This window comes from Camponotus floridanus, unplaced genomic scaffold, assembly GCF_003227725.1.
Source record: "Camponotus floridanus strain SB8 unplaced genomic scaffold, Cflo_v7.5 scaffold20, whole genome shotgun sequence".
In the NCBI taxonomy this organism is placed as follows: Eukaryota; Metazoa; Arthropoda; class Insecta; order Hymenoptera; family Formicidae; genus Camponotus; species Camponotus floridanus.
Genome location: NW_020229326.1, coordinates 469400 through 489876, shown reverse-complemented (window position 1 = coordinate 489876; position 20477 = coordinate 469400). Strand labels below are relative to the sequence as shown.

At 37.0% G+C, this 20477-nt stretch overlaps 1 protein-coding gene across 2 annotated transcripts in view; it reads left to right on the top strand.

Annotated features, from left to right (window-relative positions):
• LOC105250010 (tyrosine-protein kinase Drl) overlaps positions 1-20477 on the top strand; it is a 72615-nt gene that overhangs the window by 38848 nt on the left and 13290 nt on the right. For both annotated transcript variants that reach the window (XM_025408304.1, XM_011255851.2), the window contains exons 3-4: positions 12458-12737; positions 19809-19983. In XM_025408304.1, coding sequence (XP_025264089.1) covers positions 12458-12737; positions 19809-19983 — 455 coding nt within the window. The remainder of the gene's footprint in view (positions 1-12457; positions 12738-19808; positions 19984-20477) is intronic.

The window sequence follows — 20477 nt, the reverse complement described above, 5'->3', positions numbered from 1 at the left end:
CCCGCTTCCCTCCCGCATCTCTCCTCCGATACCATCTCTTTTGTCTTTCGCTACGTGTTTCGCACGTAAACATTTTTCGGCCCTACTGGAAACGGAGGATAACGAACGAAACGAGATAGCGAAAAGTTTGCCGGTTTGCGCGCTAAGAATTTAATCTGATCCCGCTCTCACGCTGCAACGCGCTTAAATGCTTTATAATGCTCAAATAGACAATTGAATCGTTTTGATAAGGGAAACAACGTCTGTGAATAATGCAACATTCACTCAACGTTTAACAATTAAATTCTGATTTAGAACAGGCGCGTTTTCTATTTGGTGTATTTCTAATAAACGAATGGAATACAAAATTTTGTAAAACCTCACGTTTTGAATTTTAAAGCGGAGAAATACACAATTGCTCTGATATGTATCGAAATAATTTAATTGTTAGATGACCGAATACATATTTAAGTGTTGTTATAAATGATGAGGGAAACGCGTACAATGGGATTTGCTTTGAGTATAAAGGTGCCGAGTTTCGACAACGTGCAACTTTGTTAATTAAAAACGGGCAAATGAAAGATGAAGTAGTTACAGGTGAGATTAGGTACTTCGATGAGTAATCTTGCTGTCGTTTGCTAGTACTTTCTTCGCCTATGGAATGGGTAATGGAAGTTTGATTTTGTCGCGAGATGAAGCTACGGCATCTCGTTAGCGAGTCCTCTTTCTCTCTCTTTCGTTGTTGCTGTTTTTCAGTCCCGGCTGGCACTAAAGCGACCCGTTATATGATCACAGAGTATGAAATATTCGTCCGCGTGGAATTCTGCGGGATTCGATCGGCAGACGCGACTGCATTGGTCGATAATGAGAAGCTATGGATGTGCAAATGACGAGAATTAGAAACGCAATTTTCGAGCATTTTCGAGAATTTATATTCGGAAATAATGTCGACGAGTTATTTCGCCATGTACTTTCCTCATTTAACGTGTGTTTAATTAAAACATTTCGGAAATAATGAGAAATGTACATGTTGTTTTCTGCGTTTAATTTACGTAAAAATTATTCTAATAGTAGATACGATTAGTGGCGTTATACGTGAAATGCGCAAGTGTTTATATTTCTATCACACTCTATAAGAGCCTAGATTCATTAAAACACTTATTATAAAATATTATTAGGAAATTTAATTATCTTGCAAAATTTCAATAAAATTATTCGTGTGAAAAATCATAGAAGGCCAGACGAAATAGAAGAGATTTTCCTGATACTTTCTCATTGAATACATATTTAAGAAAGAGATTTTAATGCCTGGATTAGGGAAAGGGATTTTAATGCGCTTTATGAATTATGCTTGGTACAGCGATAAACGATGAAGCCCGTTGTAGACTATTCTCAGGGAGAACGTAATTGCAGCCGCGACTACGAGACGCATACGGTTGACCGTATTATGGCACGTCGGAAAGCCACGCCGGAGGTTTCTCTGCCGGTCGCAGGCCGCTAAACTAAATGACGAGCTTCGAGCTCGGAGCTCGGATATCCATTGCTCTGAGAAACACGGGAGAGGACGATTCTGTTGTTGTTGCTAGCCAACTCGTGCGGCGTTTGAGTTCGTGTACAGGCGCTATATCAACGTGCAAGTAATTACTATGAAATGATTGAGCCGTCACTGCCTGTATAGCACGGGAGAAATCCAGGTAGTTATCGCAACTGTTGAAATCCCGGACTACCGTTCGCGGATTTGAGTTAGGAGCATCGAAAGAGAGAGAGAGAGAGAGAGAGAGACGGACAATGAAAGACGAATGCGGTATGCGGCAGCCGCAGAAAGACGAATAGCGAGGAAGGGAGAGAGAAAAAGAAGGAGAGAGATGGAACGGAAGAGCGAGAAAGAGGGGGGGGAGAGGAGAAAGAGAGGGAGTGAGTGAATACAAACCTAGTATGGAGTTTGAGGCTTGTTTGAACAGGCTGCAGCTTCCAGAGAGGGTGGACGGAGGGTACCGAGGGTTGCTATGACGATCACGCCCCATCGAATTACGCGAAAATTGCCCTACGTACCCTCGACCCCTCTTTCTCCCCATTCCTCCCTCGCGTTCCACCCCTCAACCTCACCATCCACCCTTCATCAGGACTTCAGTCATTCCAATCTCCTCTTCCGTCCCTGTCGCGTTGCGGATGTGAGCGAGGATAAACGGCTCGCCGAATTGTGCCTCTCGATGAACCTCCTTGAGCTCGCGATATCTTTTGCCGAGAGGAACAAGTAAGCGAGTCTTAAGTCAATGTTAAGAGTAGAGGGTCTTTCCGCTTACCGTCTGTCTTAATTTCAACCGTTATTCTTCTTGCCGGATATGCGATGTATTCATTATTCAGTGTGTTTGCGGTTGACTTGATATCGTCGATGTATGTCGCGATACGGAAAAGAGTAAAATTATTGTATTAAAATTATAAAATATAAAATAGAATATAAAATAAAATTTATTAAGATTTACAGAGATACATCATTAATATAAAAATCTTCTTATGACCATCGAACGCTCTACAGTATTTCTTATATAAAAAGTTATACTAGACTTTTAATTGCAGCTTCTTTAGAAAGATATTTAGCCTCATAAAAGATTTATTGAAATAAAAAAAAGATAGAGACTATAATTATTGTATCTAAGTAGTTTCAAGTGGCTATCATATAATCATATAATATAAATCAGCCAATTTATATTCATAGAAAAAGAGCGGTAATAAATAATCAGTATACTAATTGATTAATATTGATTTTGTAGAATAAAATGATAGTTTATTTCTATAAATTAAAGTACAAGGAGTTATAATTGAAAATAATAATGCAATTATTTTTAATTTGTTAAAATTAAACATAAAATAATATAGAAAGAAAGAAAATATTTCAGATTGAAGGTGAATAAAATTGAAATTGAATTAAAACAATCTCAATAAAACTATATAAAATTGACTTTTTATTGCGGTGACAAAGTCGGAAATTTAAGAAAATAATTTGTGGAATCCATTCATTTCTATCGAGAACGTAGCCACTTTCATCGGTCAAAGAAACTAATTTCTCCCGTGCGGTTCAGATTTCCATTATCGTGCACGAAAGCGTTTTCATTTCCTTACAGAAGCGTCTGCCGTGTAAACAGCGCATAATGAAATATATTGAAGTCGAGAATATAGCTTGAAGGTTATAGACGGGGAGAAGACTCAAGCCTTGATCAACAAATGATATAAAAGAGATAAAAAAATATAGAATCATGAAAGAAATATCCATAAAGCAATTTCTATTTTATATTGTCACTATTTATAACAAAAGATTAATAATAAAAAAAAATCATTTATTTTTATTATAAAATGTCGAACAAATAATACATGTATATATTTCGCAATAGATTTCAAATTATCTCGTACTTTCTGCCTTTCAGTTGTCAAACGAAGCGTTAAAATAAATGTTGAAGAATGCGTCTCTCGTATCATTCGCAGCGCAATGAAATGTCGCGCGAGTAATATTTCGCGATTAATTTAACACATCCATACACCATATATAAATATATGCATTACATGTACAGTGCATCCGTCATTAAGGCGTTTACAATGTTGAATAATTTATCTAGCGTTATCTTTAGCGTAAATGTCTTACGTCACAGATGGAGAACACAATGCCGCGAGCGAAATAATGGGAGTCTCACGCGCGATAACGGGCGTTCTCCAACTTTGACTTCTAATCGCTCGCAGACTTCGCGGGGCCATCGGATTCGGTTAGAACTTCTCCACTGTTACCCGCCAAGTTCGCGCCCGACCTCGGTAACCGCACCGTTAAGCCGCCTCGATTTCCGCGGAGATTCCCGTCGGCAGATTTAAAACGACGTCCGTTACGTCTCATCGCTGAAAGACATCGCGTTCCTTTTTTTGTCCGGTCGCCAATAAGCCGCTGGGCCGGGATTAAAAGATTACAAGGTTCAATATATATCGGTGGAGGACCGCTCGGGTTTCTAAGTAAGCACTAGGTAGACGTCGCACGAGATTCCTGCGGGAATTCCAGCAATCCTTTACGTGACTACCTTCCGACCTGGTCCCTCACCGCCGAGGGTGCCGAGGGGGAAGCAATGTTTTCGCATTAAGGATAAACTGCCCCACGTCCCTACGGTCCGTATGAGCCGAGTGTCGCCAAGCCGCTGCAATTTATACGCTTCTGGCGCCAATTAACTGGACTTGCGCGTAATAAAATTAGTATTGCACGATTAGACCCTGTCGCCCGGCAACGAGGTTAACTCGATGGCACAGGTCCGGAATATTGCACGTCGTCGAGAGTCCTGAGGAAGTTTTATTAAAGTAAAAGTAGGATTTCTAAGCGAAAATAAATTGTCTCTTTTGATCGATGTAATAATAGATTCGACGAATGTCGGCAAAATGAAAAGTCGATCGATGATTTTCCGAAAACGGTTTTTTTTTATAACTCGATCGAAATATTATATGAGGATTGAATCTTGCATTAAAAATTTATTTGATTTGATTTATTTTATTTTACTGACTTTTTCGATAATTGTCAAAGTTATTATGCACTTTTGAATCGTATCATTTTTATTTCATATGATTTATTCTTTGTTCTCATTACTGTAGCTGTTCTTTTGTTATGTTTATTAATGATGCTTCTCATTGTCTTTGACACAAGTCCGATATATAGAGACAATGTGTGTACGAGACACATTGCGTATAGGGTGTATTCCGAGAATTAGGAAATAAGAAATAATAACCACGAGAGCACTAGAGGGGGAAAATGTATACATAGTGAAGGTAAAGGAGTGGAAGCAGACGGCACGTTATAGAGGCAAGAGATTTCATATTTCATGGAGATAACGAAGACAAGTGATGCCTGGGGATATGAAGCTCAAGAAAATGAATAAGGGATTGGCGCAGTGATATGTATATGCGACAGAAATGTTAAAATCATGACTGTATATAATATGTCTAACATATCGCGAACTGTGTATTATGAACGAAGAGAAAAAAAGAAGAAGAATAAAAGTCAAGAATAATATATTAATTCGAAAGAAATTACACTCTAAAAAAACCGATATCGCAAGATATTGTACGGATAAATAGATATTGTAGTTAAATTATATAAGCAAATATGTAATTAAATATTGTACAATCGATTTTAGCGGAATATGTCCCAAACAAATAAATCCAATTTAGCAGCTACAAAGAATACAAATTATTAACGGAGAGAAGCGAAGGAAGGGGACGAAGTAGCGCGTTGTAGGCGCTAACGGCGAGCATATAAGGGAATATGGATGCACATGGGCAGACAGCCCGCAGACGGGCAGCGCTCGTGTACACATGTTAAGTGCGTCGCGCCCTAGAGCGAGTATATTGCGTTAACACTGAGGGCGCAAACACACCCTTGCCTCTCGCTTTGCAACCCTTTGTACAATGTTCTTGTTCTCTTCGCGGCAGTACAGTCGGGCTAATAATTAAAGCGTTAAAACCGCTCGTTAAGTCGTCATTTACGTCGCGGCCGCGAAAATTAATGCGGGGATAATCTTTCGACGACTGCTTATAAAAGATATATATTTAGATAAAAACTTCAATGCGTTTTAAACGATACTGTGGGAGCGATAGTTGCAGGTACTTTGCATTAAAATCTTTAAATAATAAAAAAAATAATGTTACATGGAAACATTTCGTATGCACAAAGTCATTCAGTTATTTATGATTAAAAGTTCAATCAATAAATATTTAAGCAATGAGTTAATATTTATAATTTATTATCAAGAAGTATATAAGAAATGTACAATTTCTTAAGTATTTTTTTTAAATCTGTGATTAGTAAAATAATTATCATTCTTTCCGCTGTTACTGTTTCTCTTATAGTTTGGACGAATACCGTTTATTCGCGATAGAAATGGTATTAATCAGTTTCACTTCCCATCTTTAATTAATTCTGTGTATCGCCGGTCATTACACTTCTTGATATATAAATGACGACAGTCAATCGTTAAGAACGGTTAAGGAGGTTTCTTCGCTAACCGCTCTCTCTCTCTCTCTCTCTCTCTCTCTTGTTGTTAATTCATTTGCTTACAACGGTTAAGGAGAGGCAGTCAAAGACGACGTTGGAACGAGGGGTGATTAATTCATCGTGTCGTCGAAAGTAGCATTAAGACGCCTCCCGCATAAATGTTGTCCGAAAGAGGAAGAGGCGTCGCTTTCGCTTCTCGGGCAGCGAGCCGTCTATCTAACAATAAGTATAAGCGCATTAGCGATTATCTTTCTCTCTCCCTCTCTCTCTCTTTATATATATATATATATATATATATATATATATACATATATATGATTGAGATATTATGGCGAGACTAAGCGTCCTTTGCGTGCCTCTAAAGAGCACCTTGTAAGTAGATGCCGCGAGAGATGTTAAGGGGTTTCCGCTCGCATACACGCGATGTTCGCAATCCCTAGCTATTTTTCTTTTTCTAAGGATTTTAATTTGTCCGCTTATTTGTAATCTACTCATTATTTTCTACCTAAAAATTACTTTAAAAATACTTTTTTTAGGATTAGAGCATATCGCATCTAAAATCGACTGATATATATTTCATTTCTTATCTTTTCCTTTTTCTGAAACTTTGTGGAACAACAATCTTAATCCACGTTTTAATTGAATTTATTATATTATATATATATGTATTTTAAATTTTTATTTTATGAAGGTGCAAGTTAAATTTTAGTGTATATTTCTGAAAAAATTATTTGATTTATCTAGACGTCGCGTGTGTCGAGAAATTTTTAACATATCGTGAGTGATCTTATACCGTCAAAGACTTTGATTTAATTTCTTGCGTCTAAAGGTCATTGGTCAGAAAAGAAAGAGAACCGAATTAAAGCGTAAACTCGAAACTTTCGTCCACACAGTTCAAGTGCGAGGGTTCTCAGCGGCGATACAGAGGGTGGACACGCAAAAAGACCAATGGCATTTCGTTATTGCACACTGAAAGCAGAAGGGAAACCATAGGAGGAATCTCGTAAAGCAAAGCATCTCGCCGGCCTCCTCAACACGATGTGCTTTTCCTTTCCGCCTCTTTGTTTTCATATATTTGCGGATATATATATATATATATATATATATATATATATATATAAGGAATAAATAAAATTTCATTGATATATATTTGTAACGGTTTTATTAAATTAATTAGATTTAATTGCAATTAATTTAGATGAAATATAATCGTTATTCGGCAAATTTAATGTGAATTGACGAGATATATAAATTGATATATACAGGGAATAAAAAGAAAATTGGCTTTTATTCTAAATATTTTGACGAGGGATCAAATATAAATATAATTTTAATATTACTTTATCAAACTATTATATTTTATATTGCAATTTTAATATCTGTGATTTCATTAGCTTGTATATGGATACTTGTGTACGAATGAAAATTATTCTCTCATATATTATCATGATTGTACTGAGCGAACAAGATTTTAATTTTTAATTTGAAACTGTACGGTTAACGGAAATATATCACTGCCTTCCAAAATTTAAATTTAAAATGAAAACAGGTATATCCGTGAAAGGACTCGAAAATGTGTTATTTTAATCGACCGTCCGTATGATACAGGATAAAACCGTATGGATTCAATCGTGTAAAAAGATCCACCGGAAAATTCCCATAAAAATTACACGATCGGTGCCTCGAGTGTTTAGCGACACGTGACTAATTTCGTGGCTCACGCACTGATGGATATCGGTTGGAATCATGTACTTTCGGTTACGCGAAAATGTTTACGATATAACTGCGTTTCGATGGTATTTGCTTAACACGTTTCCTTTCAATTTGTAAACTATATTTGCCACAGCAAATTTATTGTTTCATGATAATTAAAATAATTTTATTATTTTTTTTAAATAACAAAAGAATTTTTAAATATTTTATGATTCACATATTTTTATGATCAAAGAATGAGAGGTAAAAGCATTTAATATTATAATAATAGACCTCTTGCATTTAAATACAGATTAAAATATAAGGCAACTCTATTATATTATACTATATTAACGATTATATTTTTCATAACATGTTAAATCTTTTAAAAATCATAAAAAGAGAGAATTAATATTCCAAATAATACCTCGTTCAAATTGTATTATTAATTAATATTTATTGATGTCAATAAATTATAAACAAGCATGTTATTGTGTAAAAACTAACGATAAGATCGATCATGTAAATTGTAGTATATTAACAATATATTTTTGAGATTTTTCCAGTGCATTATTTTTAACGTTATTATAAAGTAGTTCTATAAATTTTGATTAATTCTCTTTAGGACTAAAGTTTCTATTTTCTTGTATATTTATCAAAAAATGCATAAGCAGAAAATGAAAAAGCGTTAACAATACGAGAGGTCGATAAGAAGCATCATGTCTAAACTTATTAACGTTGAAACATACGCTCGGCTGATTCGCGATATTGAAACCTATCTCGAAAATCCCCGGCGCCACGATTAATCACTGAAGCCGCGATCGGCGGCGTTGACCCTTTTCTGTACGCTTCATGCCGCGTTTATCATCGTACTTTTCGCATGGCCGCACATTTTTCATCGCTCACGCGTATCCAGCCAAATCAACCGGCGGGCTCGCTCACTGGAATAACACAAGGACGCGAATAATACGGGAGCCGGGAATAATTCCGGGATAAATCAGCCCGCCTTCGTCCTTTAATATTCTCTCCCCGCTGCTGTCCGATAATACAAAATCGCGGCATAATTTTGGTATAAATCGAAGGCGGGGGGAACGCGAGGAAGCGGAAGGGAACGGGATGCGTTCTCTTTCTCCCTCCCTCTTTCCCCCCCTCTCTCTCCCTTTCCCTTTAAAAGCCACGGGCGTTTCCTTCCTGGTGTCGGACGATAGGATTTCCCCGTGTTATACGACTTCCTTTTCATTGACAGCGACAATGGCGCTCGTCGTGGTGCACTTGTCGCCTCTGTCGTCGTTCCTAGCAGAATCCAAGTGTTCTGTACACGGAAACACGCGCGAGAACGCGTACACACACATGCGCGCGACACGCGGAAGATATGGGAGAAGGTTGACGGATCGCAATTCACGCGACACTGTCGTGTTGGCGTCATGGGCGTCGCCGGGAATGCAACGGGGTGCACCGCACCCCTGAACTCTGTTCTAGGATAGAGCGACAAGCTCGCGTGAAAAATATAACAGAGAAATTCGTCGTTAATTATAGCAGTGCCGTAGAAAGTACGTGATAAAATCATTAAGACCGCGTTGCGGTTTAACGAACCTCGCAAAGTCCATTTTGCCCTAATAGGAAGGTACTGAAAGTCACTCGGGCCTAAGTGCAATACGAGTGTCTAAGGTTAACGTTGCATAGCTGTCGTCATTAATTAAATGGAAAAAAAGTAGGAAAGTTTCCAAGTTTTCTTTCGAGAAAATTTCTGCCATTTCAGGAAAAGTCATGTCGACGCCCATGACTACGTTCTCTCTGGATTCGAGAGGGACGCGCGACGAGAGGAGCAGACGCTTCTTGGGCAAACATTTTTACGCTATTACGGGAATCCGAGACTGGATATTAAGCAAACGCTTACAGCTGCAGGAAATCGCTCGAACTCTTCGTGTCGAATCCTCGCGTACTCTCTCGAATGATGCTGAGCGAGGAGAATCGAGATTTGCGAATTTTTATCGAGAAATTTGTAATAGCGACGATGAGAAACGCGAAATATGCGCTTAATCGGTAGCGACCAAAATATTCTTTAAATGGAGATATTTATATTAATAATTACATCGAAAGAATATATATTACTATTTTTTATCGTTTTGTAGAAGATAATAATATTCGATTATTTTAATTTATACACTGAGGAAAAATCTGGTTGCATTAATTAGAATTCTGGTAGATCAGATTCAACCAGTATGTCTGTTGGAAAATGGACGTAAATTCTTGTAAGAATTACCAAATGAATCTGATTAATTTCTTCTTATTAAATTTACCAAATTTTCTGGTTAATAATACTAAACTCGCCAGCACCAAGTCATCTAAAATTTTTTCCATCTAATCTCAAAAGTCTGTTTAATATTCTAAATTCCAACAAGATTATTAGATAAATTCAATCCAGATTATTGAATAAATTATTTTAAATTCAGTGTGTTAGAAATTAAACTGATAAACAGTGATGCAAGAAGAGGATGCAGCTCAAACACACACAATCAAAGAGCTAGCGTCCTCTTTCTGGTACTACTGCTTGTAAGAGAAAAATAATATATTTTGGATTTAATGTTAATACTAGTTCTTTATATACATTTTAAAAACATTTTATAACACGAGTTAAGTTAAGAGTGGCTCGCCGCAAGCAAAGAAATTAATGTAACAAGAAATTTTATAGATCTAACCAGAAAATATTAACCAAATCCTTATAGTAAAATCTATTAAACGTTCTAGTTATAAAAAATCGAGTCTTATAACTAGAAATTCTTGTTTGATTTAACCAAAATGCCTTCAATCATACACGTCTTGTTGATACAATCAAACGATTTTTCTCAGTGTATCTATCAGTATAAATAATATCACTGTGTGTGTCTGACTGGATTTTATTTTTTATAGTTATAAATCTTGTCTCGTATTTCTTAAAATATATTTCTCCTACAAATCAATCTAGATTTGTTTAGAGATATTGGCCGTTTCTCTTTACCGGGCGCGTTTGAGAGCAATACCGAGAGATGTGAACGCGTTTAGTTCGAGCGCGGTTGATTTATCGTGGGAGAAAAGGGTGGCGCGCGAGTGAAAGAAAAGGGTGGCTTTTCGACGACTGAACGAGGCACTTCTGTCAATTACTACCCGTCGCGTAGGTAGAACGGTGAAAACACGTTTTATCCCTGGCAGCCCGAACGCGACGGATAGATGTCACGTCATCGTCACCCCCGAGAAGCGATTACGAGGCAAATGGCGGCGTCCCGTCTCGAAAGCACCCTCGACATCGCGTCCTCGATTCAACCGCATCGTCATTAAGTTACCGTCAATTAGGACGAATGCCCGGACGAACGTATTCAGTATGAAAAAGCTCGCGTGCCTGCCTGAAGAGAATCGGAAATATCATTTATCTTCCCCTCTCCAAGAGAACCTAACTATCTCCGGTATTTGTAGGGGAGAGTTTGTTAAATGGAATCTTTCTAAAAGAGACTGGACATTGCTATTGATATTATAATCAATCTTCTACAGAAAAGGATCATATTGAATTATTATAGTAAAAAATTTCATCCACCGACTTATTGTTGGTAAAGTGAAGAAATTAATTAATTCTTCACTTTTTTTTTAACGTCGCAGATTTTAATAGGTTTCTTTAGAAAGGATTTGAAAAATCATAACTGCACGATCTCTTTCTACCAATGTCAACGATGAATAACGATTCGCGTGCGCGATGCTTGAATCAAAATAAATCGTCTACCGTAAACTGAGGCACTCTCTGTAATTAAAGGGAAAGGTCGGAATGATCTAAGAGCTGTTCGAGAGCTCTGATATAGAGACCCCCGTCGCGGTATCTCTTACACAAGTGGGAAATGGAGGGAGGGGGTGGGGGAGGAGGACCATACGGGGAGTGCCGTGCACACGCGTGCACGGTCCATTCGGTTTCGTTTATTTTGCCGGGACTCACGTGTATATACGGTCGGGAAAAAAATAATAAATATCCAGAGAGAAAGAGAGGGAAGGTAAGTGCGCGATCTCGCCACGGGGGTACGATAGGTAGGTGTCACGCTACCGCGCGACCCCCCGTCGCGACGATTACCGGTGAGCCGAGAGGGTGGAGTCGCCTTTCCGTTGACACTGCATCACGAAGCACTAACCGGGTTATTTATGCCACCTCGTAAAACTTGTGGCGTGCCTGAACACACTACTCGCCGTTCGAGGTGGGCCAATCTCGAGTGTGACAGAACGAGGGGGTTGGTACAATCGTGCTCGCCGGGATCTGAGCTTACCTTACCTACCCCGTCGTGCTTCTCCTGTGTCACCTCGACTCGGCGTTCAAAGTTACGAGATAGGCGGATAGTAAATACGAAATAGACGCGAAGGATTTAACGCGAAATGTCGCATGCGACGGCGATACGTATTTATATATATATCTATAATATAATGTTAATACGTGCAATCGTATGCGACGAAGGGACCGCGCGAGTCTCTGGCTTTTCCACGTGAGTTATGAGGGCCGCGCTATTTTTATTACACGTCAGATTATCAGCCGGTGAGCGATAACTGGGGAATGCTTTTACGTGCGAAATGTCAACGGGAGTTGAAAGTTCGCGCGAGCGTAAATCACGCTTTTCTCAAAGATTTTCGTCTCTGGTAAAAATGTTTATCTGCTCAAGAGCAATTTGTATGCTTCGAGATTGTGATGATGTAAGATTGCACCCTGTCCCTCGAACGGTACAGTTTTTTTTAAAAACATAATTTCTTTTCTCAAACACACAGTTACCTTATTCCATGGAGTTGGATTATGACGTGGAATATGGGGCGGGAGTGCTGGGTGGACCGTCCTCCGGGATGATGGCGTTGCTGCCACCGAGAGTGAATGTCTCTGCGAGGGGCGAGATTCCAGTCACCCTGCAAGTCTTCAGGATCAGATTGCCCTGTTCGGGGGTCGTTAGCGCCGAAATTCCTCTGGCACTGAGATTGAATGTCACCGCGCCACCCGGCACTAGGTACAACGACACCATCTTGGTCTTCAAGAGAAACAAGATCTGCTTGAAAGGTACGTGAATATATCTAGTTAGAGGTATAATTTCTAGGCGATTTTGCGTGACAATTTTGAAAAATGTCGAAATACACCGCGTTTCGCATTATTTTCGTATTTTCCTGAAGTCAATCACTGAAAATATCACTGATTAAAAAAGTGGCAAAATTTTAAAGATCAACGAATATTTTATTTATTAATTTTTAGCCATTTTTTTAGATTTTAAAACTCATATTTTGCTCTTATTTTATATTTTGCTGATTATGAGATTGTACTGAAAAATTAGCCTCTACCAGTAATTAATTTTTTTCAGTGAGATTTTATTTTCATCAGTGATAGTATACTGAGTTCATTTAAGAAAGTATATGCAGAGATTTTAAAACGGAAAGAGAGAAAGAGAGCGGTATACCTATTTCATTATTCTCGCGCATGAAATTCAATGTGATTTGAAATTCCGCGATTTTCATGGCAACCACGCATTAACCGAGAACCTAGATCCGGATTCTAGATTTTTTTCTCCTTTTCGTTGAAGGAATGCCGCGAGTTCTCTCCTTCCGCTTGTTTTATTCAAAGTCTGAAAAAATCATGACGGCACTCGCCGTTTATCTCACTTGAAATATGAAAACGCTAAAGTGTGAATTATATAACTCTTCCATTTAGTAATGTTTTTACTCTAATTAAAATTGCAATTTTTCCCCAATTCTGAATAACATTTATTTAACTCTTTGAGATTTAGATTCGTTTCTATTTCATGACTGCGTCATTAATTTAATCGTGATACATTTAATCAATGCACGTACACATGCAATATATATATATATAATACATATAATTATACAAATTAAATACATTTCTTCAGGAAATACATTGACATGAATACAATATCACGTTGGTGCGAAAGGTTTATGAATTTCTATGCTCTATTATTTAATGCGGTAATATTGATCTACAATGCGTTATATGAAGATCCATTTCAAAGGATGATACTATTCAAGCTTTGTAATATATGTAACATGTGGTTCGCTTGTTCATATATTCTACAGTACACGAGCGAGTCGCAGCAGAAAGCGCCTTTATTCATCTGTACTCACTTTGGCGCCATTGCAGCCTGTTGATAATTATTTCGTTTACGTAATATCGGATTTAATTAGTGCGTTCGCGAACCCAGTTGAATACCTTCGTTACGGCGAGACAGTTTCGACGTGGTCGCGATTAAAACAGAAGCGCGCATTCATTTCGCGTCACGCGCAAACTCAATTTATCCACGCGATTTATGGACTCTAGAGTAAGCGATTTTTGGTAACTTTGATTTAACGTCGGGAGGTTAAACATTTTTAACATTAAAAAAGGTAATAACAATAGGAACAATTTTTGAAAATGAAATAGAATAAAATAAATATTTATAATTGCATTTAAATATACATACACAAAAAATTGAAACTATATCCTATGTATTTTTTATTCATAGAAGAAAATTTATAGATTTATAAACCGCAATATAATTTAAACCACATTTGTATAATTTAAAGTATTATTTATTTGTCATTTAATATTATTAAAAGTGTTATATAATTTATTTAGAATTGTTACACTTATTTTATTAAGCGATTACTTCGAAATAATTTCCGACACTTCAGAGCTTTTGCTAAATAAACAACTGTTAAATTATAAATACAATGCGGAGCACGCGCATGGTCGTTTAAGTAATTATGTTTAGATAATGGAATTATATATACACGTGTAGTTTACGTTACGAGCAGAAATGGAAATGTTATGACGGACGCGAGCAAAGGTACAAACGTAATTTCCGCACCACTTCCGACAAGGGTGCTCGTAAACTTGTACGCATGGTACTTCACAGGCGGTTCTCTCGACTCCGCAAACTTCACGCGACCTCGAAAGCGTGTTTTCTGAAAAAACAAGCCGCACGGAGCAACGATGAATGCAATCTGGCAAATAACCCCCCTTCCCCCGATTTTCATCCCTCTCTCTAGCGCCATAATAGTTTGCGAATACTTTATACTGATTTTGTGTAACCAAAATGAGTTTTGGGGTGCATGGTTTTCGATAAATAAACGTTCCGCACAAAATAAATTGAAACCACAGCGATGGATTCATGCACTCCATCTTTTTAATTAAGAAGAAAATTGATTCTTTGGTTTCCGATGAAAACGGGTAAAAATTGGATTTTGTAGAATTAAAGAGATGAAAAAAAGAACGCATTTTAAAATTGAAAATAATTTTTCTTTATTTTTGACCAACAGTTGACCGCGACTTTTTCGTTCTCTGAAATAATATCGTTAGACACGAAACAATTTTTTAAATGAATTTTATTGAAATACTCATATTTAGTCCTATATTTTACGTTATTTTATTATATTAAATACACAGAATTTTTTATCTTAAAAATTTAGAAAACATTTATTTAAAATCTTTTTACTAAAATGTAATTAAATATCCCTGGTGTCATGCATAGAGAAACGCATGCATTTATATGATATCTACAGAAAACAATTCGATAGGAGGCGAGCAAGAAAAAAATGAAAAAAGAAGAAAAACAGAAAGGGAGAAAGAGAAGAAGACAAAGAAGTCGCAGATCCGGATCCGGTTACCGAAGCAGGCGATGGTACAACAAAAAGCAATTCGCCGAGTAAAATTGAATTTCGTCGAGGGTCGGTGTATTTAATGAAAGAGAAGAGAAGGCACCAAGAAGATTCCTCCTTCGACGAAGATCAAGAGAGTCGATCGTATAGAAAAACGAGGTGGACAGGGATATGCGAAGAGAGGAAAAAGGACGAAAATAAGTAAGCACCACCGCGGTGAGGACCATAGTCGCGTCTTGAAGAGCAGATTTCCTGCTTTGTCGAATTTGCTTCTTCCTTGTCCGCTCCCGCATCGCCAAAGAAACCGAGGCCGGCTCCTGACGAGTCCTTGGACGATCGTTTCGAGCTCGAGAGGTCCTAGCAGCAATCTGAAAGCGCCTCGAGATCACTCGAAAATAATCGAATTCTCTATACGGAATTCTCTATATTCTCCAAGAAGACTAGAAGATATATTGAAGACTATTGAGATGTCAAATCGAAAAAAAGAAAGATTTAATAATGTCAACTTATTCTCAACTTTCAAATTATAGTTATTTTATTATTTGAACTTTCAATTCGCAATTCGCATTGAGAGTGCACATATTAGATATTTTTTGTTCATATTTTTAAATGACAATATATTCTACCTTCCATATTTTTTTCAGAATTTTCTGTGTTGTTTTCAAACATTTATATTATTTTTCATCTCAAATATCTTTAAAAAATACCGACAGTTTATGAATTATTGAATAATTTCTCTTGCGAGCAATATATACTATATTTAGAGAGTATTAAAAAAATATGTGAAATGTTTGAAGGTAGTGATGCACTAATAAAGATACATCGCGAGGGGATAATTCACCCAACTACTTAAAATATATAAATAAGTATCAATTTTCACTTTTTTTTCGGCACCTAACTGTCGTTAAATTTTCTTAATAGAAAAGAATAAATTTATCAGCGCCTAAAAGTGTAATTTCGTGATTTACGCGAGTCTCTCGACATGACTAAATTTGTTTCTAAAGTCCACAGAGTTCGCGGCGAATGAGGAAACGCGACTCGTGGAGGGTCACCCTGTTAATCCTCTGGAGACTTAATTCCGGTCCTCCGTAAATCTCGGTTAAGGTCTGTTTGATGGTAGCGGATAGCATAGCTCAGTCGGATTTAATTGAGAAGTCGCTCTTAACACGCCTTCCTGACTTTATAGTCGCCCTTTGAGTTTCGCGAGTGCGCGTCAATCGCGCAATTTATATCGATAGGTGCTCCACATTATTTGACTAGTGCAGCGTAATCGAAACGAGATGAAAGTATAACGATGTAGAATGTCTATATTACGCTATTTTTAAATAATCGCACGATGTTAATTTACATATTTAAAAAACCATATTCGATGTATAATATATACGTGATTTAATTTATGTAGGGGGAGTAGCAAAATATAATAAATTTAAATATTGCAAAATATGTAACCGAGCTACATTTTATAGTTAAAATTAAATAAATTAATGAAAAAAACCTGATGAATATATTGCAAAATCTAACGCAATTGCAATTTTAGCGCAAAAATAATAGAGACCTCTCGAAAATGCTCGTCCGTTTCTCGGGCGCATCGTAGCGCACACACGAGAGAAACATTTTAGGAAGATGGAAGGACTCCGCGAAGGAACGATGCGAACGAGTTGCTCCTAAGATACTGTAGCGCAACGCCGAGGGCTACTACGATTTATTTAACTTTTTCTTTTCCTGCTGCATCCTGCGCACGTCTCATCGCGCTCGAGCAAACTCTTTCTCGTCTCGTTCCTCGTAGCTCGTGTTCGCAATGTGCTCTATCACGTAAAGCTGATCTGCTTGGTTTACGTTATTCTGGCAAGAGCACGAAGTCTATTTCCTTCCTTCGTAAAATGAACGAGGGAAAAGGAGAAAAGAGATAAACATCAAGGCTTATTAGAGCCCGTAACATATTTGTCAAAGTGAAGAATTATATTTACAATTTTTTTACGGGAAAACAACACAAGGGAATAATAAAATTGGAAGTAAAATTAAGAAAAATGTTGTTATTTGAATGTTAAGTTTTATAATAAATTTTGAGATGGACGAATCATTGATAATTTAAAAACGTAGAAAATTGAAGCTAAAATATAATTTTGAAGTTATTTTTCAATCCCATTATTGATAATTTGTGAGAATAATAATTTCAAGCTTAACACGAAGAGAAAAATTATAGCTGAAAGTTTTATAATAAAAATTAAAATTTTATATAAAAGTACGACACGTTTTTTTAGACTAAAGCAACTATAACTTGCAAAAAATGTTGAAAGTAATCCAATGTAACATTACTGAATGATGCATCGTAAAGTTTCTACATAAAAGATTTCGGCTTTCAAGTTTTTAGTTTCTCTCTTGATGGAAAGGAAGGAAAAAAGAAAGAATCATGACTGTATATTATGTCGACAATATTTTAATTTTCATTCTGAATTCTTTTACGCCGCAGGCGGTATGTATTTTTAAAGCATTGTTATTTTTACCGCAACTACGACGAATATTTCAAAGAATCGTACCATTTCCTCTCTCTCTGTAGACGACATAGATGTTACTTACTGAAATTACTTTACAACAAAAAATGGTGACCTTCAAATAAATATATAGGGAAGAAAAAGCGACTTGTTATTTAATACCCACAATCAAAATTTAACTTTAATTATCGAAAAATAACAATTTGCGAGTTCGACAAAATTTTGTGCCAATTTTTCCCGAAATTTTAGAATCTTTGTCTTTATATATCTTCATTATATTCAGCGAAAGAGAGCACAAGATTGAGTTTCTATAATTAAATTGAAAAAAAACTATTAGAAATTCGTCAAAAATATACGAGAAAACTTGATAACCACGATATTTTATGTGGAAAAAATAATTACTTGCGTACGCGAGTTATAAGTCAGGGGAGAAGCAGAATTTAATAATGGCGATCTTACTCGTTCGTAAAAAGAAAAAAAAAAGAAATAAGTTAGCGAAGAAATGGAGAGTTGTTTTAGATTTCAGGCGAGCAACGCCTGAAATTGGAGGAACGCATTTAGGGATTATACGACGCTATAATCTCGGCAACGAGTTAAGAGCTGATGGAGTTTACTTAATTTTATCATGACGCTCCGAAAGGATGCGCCCCTTTTCCTCGGCATATCCTAGTCGAGGCTGACGTGCTCGGTTCTTGAAAGCTTTTGAGCTCTCGCGCTAAAGTTCCTCCGTCTAGGCCACGTTATTTACCTTTATAACAGACGACAAGGCGCCGCTCAGTTCGACCAGAGTCTTTACTTCTCACAACGCACGAAAGGATAGAGAGAAAAGAAATATCAGAAAGCCAAGTATGGCGGAAAAATGTAAACGTGCGCGACGCAGAGAGAAAAGTCTCGACAAACTCGTTGTTTCACAATCCCTTTCGCGAAGCGAACGGAGCTAACAAAGTTCGACTAATTCGTTCTAGATTCCTTATCAAATGTGCATTTCGATAATGAAAAGTTTCAACTAAAATTGCGCCCGAATATAGTTTATAAAGTTTCAAGTAGGTATGTCGGAATATTTTAATAATCAAAATAAATTAAATAAAGAAAAATTTGATTATTTTAATTGAGATTTCAAGTGATATACATTGAAAATGATAGACATATCTCGAGAGTTCAAGTGATACACATTGAAAATGGTAGACATATATTCTTCAAATTTGTTTTCCACACAAATAAAGAATGGAGCCGTTAGCATACGCAACGCAGGAATCCTACGGCGCGTGAGAAATGTGTAACTATTTGCGAGGTAAAAGTAAATCGAATGAAACAGTACCTTTCTTGCTGGAAAATTCGTGGTTTGCGACCAATGACTCGCTATCAAAGTGAGATCTCTTTGGGCACTTTCCACGACTCGTCGATATTCCCGCTCGTTCGATAGCGCCGCGATACGTATAAACAATGGCTCGATTCGCGTCCAGTGCTTTTCGATAGATTTGAATCTCGAGCACGTGGCTCGAGTGGAAATGCTCCAATTGATAAAATGGATTGCCGATACTATAATGGCGATCGTGCGAGTTTTGTAGATTGAATACATTTGTATTTGGTGACGGATATAAAAATCGTCGAATAGAACGTCAAGAGGCTTCGCGAGTCGCGTAGCAATTTTTTTTTCGATACAAAATAAAATTAAAATTAAATTAAATTATACACCGATGCGTTACAGAGTTATATATGTGTACATATATTGTTGGTCGCATTTTCTAAAAATTAAAGCACGAGGAAAATGCTTAATTTGACACTTAAAAAGAAATTTATTTTTTATGAAAAAAGGAGAGGAATTTTTTTATCAAATCAATTTAATTATCTTTAATGTATCTATCACAATAATTTTCGAGCGAATGCACCCCTCTTCCATTTATTTTTATATTTGATTTTTAAAATTGCATAAGACAAGGAGAGGTGTATAGAGATTTGTAAAAAGTAATTAATTAATTTATATCTATTTTCAGGTGTCGAGACACCTCCCAGCAACGATTCGGTGCGTTTGGAGCCCGATCCGCTCGCAAACGGTGCCGGTGCACTTTACGTCGCAGCTACTTGTGCGTGCGCTTTAATTCTTGTCGTCGGCAGTGTCGCCAGTGCGTTATACATTCGCAACAGCAAGGCTCGCGTTCAAGAGTCGCAGTGAGTAAATTTTTTCATTAATTATACAGAAAAGTATAGTAGTATGAATATCGTGTATTTAAAATCCCGATGTACCACCACTTTTCCGCTGTTTCGATATTTAAAGTGTTTAGATTAAAAACACGGAAAGGAAGTCTGAGAATGAAATTTTTAAAGAGTAAGCAAGTGTAAGATGAAAGGAGAGGCTTTGTGTATCCTGATAAATTGCCGGTCTTAATCTTTGGTTCGTTAGAATTATTCAAAGAAGTTCGCGCATTATTAAAAACGCGGCAGAAAGAAGTATAATCGGAGCAGTAATAACTCCACATGCACGTACACACGTAAATGCGTCGGTGGATTTTCGAGCCGACGTCTGGCTCGAAAGGAGAGAAACCGACACGAGGAAGAATAATGTGGACGCCGTGCAACTTTTCATTCTACGTCACTTATTAAATTCGCATTTCAAAGCATCGTCCCTCTCGTGCGTCGCTCGCAAAAAGAAGAGAAGAAAAAAA